At 36.9% G+C, this 5,753-nt stretch overlaps 1 protein-coding gene across 1 annotated transcript in view; it reads left to right on the top strand.

The window, feature by feature from the left end:
* Window positions 1–452, top strand: part of LOC104075750 (chromosome unknown open reading frame, human C17orf67) — a 3,980-nt gene extending 3,528 nt beyond the window's left edge. The window contains exon 3 of the mRNA XM_009576359.1: window positions 336–452. Within this exon, the coding sequence (XP_009574654.1) occupies window positions 336–452 (117 nt within the window). The remainder of the gene's footprint in view (window positions 1–335) is intronic.
* The last annotated feature ends 5,301 nt before the right edge of the window (window positions 453–5,753 follow it).

The following is a 5,753-nucleotide window of genomic DNA, read 5'->3' on the forward strand; positions in this document are numbered from 1 at the left end:
ACAGACCTATCTGTGAGAATCCTTCTGTACCCTCAGGACCAACAGAGGCTTCTGTGTCGATATGCAAACAAGAAACGCGTATGCAGAATTCCTAATTTATGAATATTGTTGTAAAAATCTTGCTCAACACGTTTACTGATCTGGATGATGATGTCATTCATTAAATATTGCTAGGTTGGGGCAAGCTGACTAGCAACACCATTTCACTATATTTGATAATTTTAACGGGTAAACTAATTGCTCTTATATAAGCTGTAAAATTCTCCTCATTCATTGGCCTGACATTAGACTTGAGTGATAACATAATTAAATTATTTTTTCTTTTCTTTAAATAGGAGTATATGCTTTACCTCCAGCGCTTGGAGCAGAGATCAGAAGAACAATTCCTTGAACACTGGTTGAATCCACATTGCTTCCCACACTGCAACAGGAATTTGGTGCATCCAATCTAATGGTTTTGCCTACACCTCAATCGGTATATATATTTCTTTTACAGTGCATATTTATTTCTTCATAATAAAAGGCAGAGCCACAAACTGGAAGAGGAGAGAATAACCAATGGCTGGAGAAAGTACCTTGTGCTGAAAGGTGTCTGACAACAGAGTCGTGGCAGGAAACATAAATGTCCTGGGCATCAACTGTGTCACTGTAGTTCTGTTCATGTTAATAAAACATTTGGTTATGCATTTCTCTGCTATATGGATATAAGTTGGTGACTGCACAACATTCTTATTAATGTTGCTTCAGATTGCTCCTGTTTCTTTCCTGTCTGCTTGTGCTCCTTTTCCAACTCATCTATTTAAGTCTTATACTTGTTCACTTAGCTCTCAGTAGGACTGTGGCAGGATTAAACTCATAGTTGTCATCCTTGAGATATTTAAGATGCAGTCTGACCTGCTAGGAGTTGAGCCTGTTCTGCAGTATCTCAGCTGTAAAGATTTGCTAGCTGCTGATTTTTTAAATGGAATTCACTATTTAGTACACATGCTGGTAAACATTAACATAGAACATTTTCACAGAGCTTGCATGGATTATTAGTTCTTTTTATGATTTTCAACATCAGTGTAATAGACAGCATCATTTGCTTTATTGCCTCTGTTTATCATATGCATCACAGAGTTCAATGGGAAAATATACTCCAAAGCACAGCTCAGAAACCAGGCACCTCTCACAAGCCAATCGGTGACAAAATGACACATCCCAACAGTACTCCATGCACATTAGGTTTGTGATATGGTCATCCTTTTTTTCCTTGTGTGTTTTGCATGCAGTATCAACTTATCACTACATTAAAAAAATGTGATGTATTAAGGTAAGGAACGTATAAGCATGTAAAATATAAGTATTAATCACAAACTCTTCCAGTTACCCAAGAGCCATTTGTGATGCCAAAAAAAGAAGATACACCTACATCTGTATATTTTTATAACAGGATAAGCCTTCCTGTTTACATTCTTTAAACAGACATGAAATTTGTCAAGTGGGATAACTTTGAATCATCACCATAATAGTGATGCTGTATCACTCACAGTTAACTTTTTAACATAAAAGTTGCAAATTTAGCTCCATACTTTCAAAAAAGTACATTTAAGCAGTAGAATACAAAGATGGTGTCTGTCAGGGCTGATCTGTTTCAAAAGACAGAAAGTTTGTCTGCTTAAAATTCTGCTATCTATTTGTAACTGTACATATCTAAATACCTTTGAAAATCTGGATGTTGTGGTAGACTTTAATGGAGCTATGTTAATCCACGATAAGCTAAAGGTCTGAAACGTATTTAAAAACAAAAACATAAAATTCCCAAACCTTAGCCCTAGGAGATAAGTTGGCTGTTTTCAAAAAATCTTCCAGCTGAGACACAGTTGAAAGCTGGCTCACTTAGCTACTGTAATTCTTCACAACAGCTGCTCACAGGCGATTGTGAAGAATGAATGTTAGAAAAGTGCTTAAATGATTTAAAGCCCCTTGTATGTTATTATTATGGCATATGTCAGCATGGTTTTTAATTATATTTTCTTCTTTTTCTGCAGATCTCTTAATGGGCACTGAAGAGCATATATACTGTGATTGTGTTAAGAGGACAAGATTATTCCTGCATTGGCTACGTGCTCATTGTAGAGCTGAACCTCTTTGCATACAGTGCCATCCCAGTGATATAGCAAAACTTCCAACTATAAATGGCTAGATATGTTACAGACTACCATATATTTTCTACCAATAATGATTGCATGCATGAATAAATAAATCAAGGTTTTCCCCCAGTTTCTGAGATATGGGCAAGGATGAATCACTGATTAGTCCTAGAGTATGCTTTTTAAGGGTACAGCTTTAGACTGCCTGAAGCAAAAGGAACTTAGAGGGAGAGGTCTATAGAAAATAGGAGAATATAAACATGAAGTTAAGGCCAGCTCTCTGGACTTTGGAGGAATCCTTAGTTACAGTTTTGTAGGTTAAATAACAATATTGTATGAAGACGTAACATTTATGCAACACTAATCTATGTTTAATTGCCAGATGAGCATTTCATGTATTGTTTCATAATAAAAGCTTGATTCAAATCCATTTTCAGATTATTTTGTTACCTTGGTCTCCCATACTATATGCTGACAAAAATCAGTGTTTTCTTAGTACTTCGCAATACTGAGCCTCAGGAAGTGAGGCTCAGTATTGCAAAGTACTAAGGAAACACTTTCTAAGATCAGCAACTGGGAACAACTTTGGTACAGTCCAATAATTTTCTAGTTTCTCTGCACAACTTCTCCCTTTCCTTTGTAATTCTGCTAGGCACATGTATACAGCCATCCCTTTTCTGCCTGTGTGCCTTTATAACTTATGCCTTGGTATAGAATATCTCATACAGTCAGATGGTAAACTTATGATATCTGCAAAACAACAAGAAAAATGTCTTGATGGCTCTTACATGACTGTTACGATCTCTAATGGCAATAGAATTAGTTATGAATGGACCAAAGTAACTTTCAGAGTTCCTCACTGCAGTCACACTAAGAGCCTGAGGACTGGTAGCAAAACAAAAAACAGTTTTATGAAGATACATAAGGTAATTACTGCTGCAACAGAGCATTCGGGTAGGCTGAAATAGATCAACAGTCCTTCTAGTATACTTTCCTTCCAGTAAGAGAGCTCTCCTAAATGATTCCAAGGAAATAATTTAAATCTCAAAGCATCAAAGGCTTGCTTTCCCCTACTGTCAAGATGAAATCATAGATTAAATCTGGGAGTGTAAAAAAGTATAATCAGGCTGCTATTGTGTGCTTCATTCATAAGACTCTCAATACATAGATCTCAATTTGCATATCTCCATTGAAGTGAAAGTCCTTAGGTAAATCCTGGCTCTATTTTTCTTGCGCAGTGAAAAATTCATGCCGATGCCAATGATGCCAACTTTCACCCAGTGAAAGTTGATTTAAGTACTTCTCTGAAATAAAAGAACTCCCATCTAGTTATACTCAGTCACGAGTTAGTAACGTTAAATAGTAGCTTCTAGGTCTACCTCAGTAACACTGAGCTAATCTTAAAGTAAACACGCGGAATAGAGATTGCTTATTGTTTTTAAGTTTGCTTTTCCACATTAGGGTTGAAGGATCTCACATAGGTATCTCTAGGTATCTCCAAAGAAAAGTTAAGTATTATTATGTCTAATTTACAAAGAAAAAACTAGAAACATAGAAAGGTGAAGTACTTCCAGGTGCCTGTTCCATGCTCTCTCCCCACTTCATAAGGGAAAAAATTTTGGTATAGTGTTAATAGTCTTTAGCCCACATTTGTGTCAGGCCGATTCATCTAGCCAAATGGCAAAAGAGCGAACCCATGTTTGCACTCAGATTCAAATCAAAACCATTACCAGTGTTTCTAGAATTCCAGCATTTAAGCTTCTTTACAAAAGTAAACTCTCTCTTAAAAGTATCTACATTTCTGTTCTCTGGTGGAACTGACCATTGAAGTACCTCCTGGTCCATCAAGACAAGAAAAACAGCAGACACCATATAGGAAAGTTTGAAACATACAGAATAAAGGGTGAAAAAAGTGTAAAGAAAAACAGAGAGAACAGAAAATTATGAGGGTAAAGAAGAAAAACCTAGACTGAAGCCTATCAGCGCCTCTGTAATCCTGTGATCATGAAGAACACAGCCAAGATATTTCTTTTTAAGACATCCAGCTCTTCTGCCACGTTTAAGAAGCCAGGTCCTCCATTCATACAAATTAATTTGGGGCCTGTAGGTAAACAGAGGAACACCCTTCAACCTACCCGAGAGACAGCCAAAGAAGAGGAAGCCATCACAGCACAGCAGACTTTCAGAAGTTTACTCAGCACTGGCAAACCCTGCAGTCTAAAGCAAGAGGGAAGGCATGAGTGTGTCTGCTTTAGACTATCGCCATGGATGTAGCAACCCCTCATCCTGCTTATTATACATTTCTGTATGTCCATAAAACGTATACAGTGTTTTACATGTAATCCAGTGGACCAATAAAAGAACAGGATCTTAGGGTCAGGTATAATTAAACTCAACCATTTATTATGACTCAGCAGTGAAAAAACTCATACATACTTAGCAAAAAAGATTAACACTGCATAAACATTATACTTAGTTATAGCTACAGAAATTATGTAATAAAGCTTTTTCCAGAGTCCTTCAGTGTGTCTGCTCTACTGCGTTTTTATTCTCTTCCTTTACATAGATCTTTCCTTCAAAGCCATGCTGTGCTTGAAATCATCTAAAGTTGAACTAGATCAAGCGTGTTCAAGGACTAGTTGGAGGTTTATTTTTGCCCATGTCTAAAATCTTGGGGAAAAATGTTAGACTTTTATACATGCATGCAAACCATTAGCTTTCCTACTGGGTGAAGATTTATGATAACCTATATGACATTAAGCAATTAGAATTTACATATGAAAGCCTTGAGAGGGCTTAATATAATGAAAATAGGAAGAACAAATGTTCTGAAATTTCTATGCTGAAGATGGCAAAATTGGCAAAATAGTTGATTTCCAAATGCTTTTACCGAAAAGGATTACAACAGACTTGGGGAAATCTTTCATCTATGAAAGTGATAACCATATCATTAGCTTTAATCGCTTACTTGTTTTATATTCAATGTCTGCTAACTTTGTCTTTCCTCATTGGAAAAACTGCCCACTAGATGCCACTGTTCCTGCACATAAACGGCATCACAGCCCTCAATGGCCGTTTGACTCGAAATACTGCATCCCTCCTTCTCCCCCTTTGTGTTTTTACTCCTTTTCTTAAAATGTTCAGCTCAGATGATTGAAATAAAAAGTCACTTCTAAACCGGAAGAAAAAAAAAAAAGACCTTTAGCAACTGGCTGATTTTTTTCCCTTTTGGATCCAAGATTGCTGTGAATGTGTATGTTAGTCTGTGTATGTGTATGTCAGTCTGTGTATGTGTATGTCTGCGCGGTTATGTGGGTGAGCCTAATTATGCCTTAGAAAGAAATGGTTGAAAGTGTCTACACAGCACATTGTAGTGGCTTGTGCCTTTTTACTGTCTGCCATTCAAACACAGATCCTAAAAAAGGATTTTGTGTGTTTGCAGAAGCTCTTCCCTCTCAGAGTAGGTCCCATTTGATCTATCTTCAGTAACCACAAAATGTAAGCTGCAGACTAACTAATCGGTAAAGGCATCACTCTTCATGGCATAACATTATCTTACTACATTTATTACCTTTAGCAGCTTGGGTGACTATGTGTTAGGCACTGTACAAACCTGTACTG

This window comes from Fulmarus glacialis, unplaced genomic scaffold (assembly GCF_000690835.1).
Source record: "Fulmarus glacialis isolate BGI_N327 unplaced genomic scaffold, ASM69083v1 scaffold35974, whole genome shotgun sequence".
NCBI classification, from domain to species: domain Eukaryota; kingdom Metazoa; phylum Chordata; class Aves; order Procellariiformes; family Procellariidae; genus Fulmarus; species Fulmarus glacialis.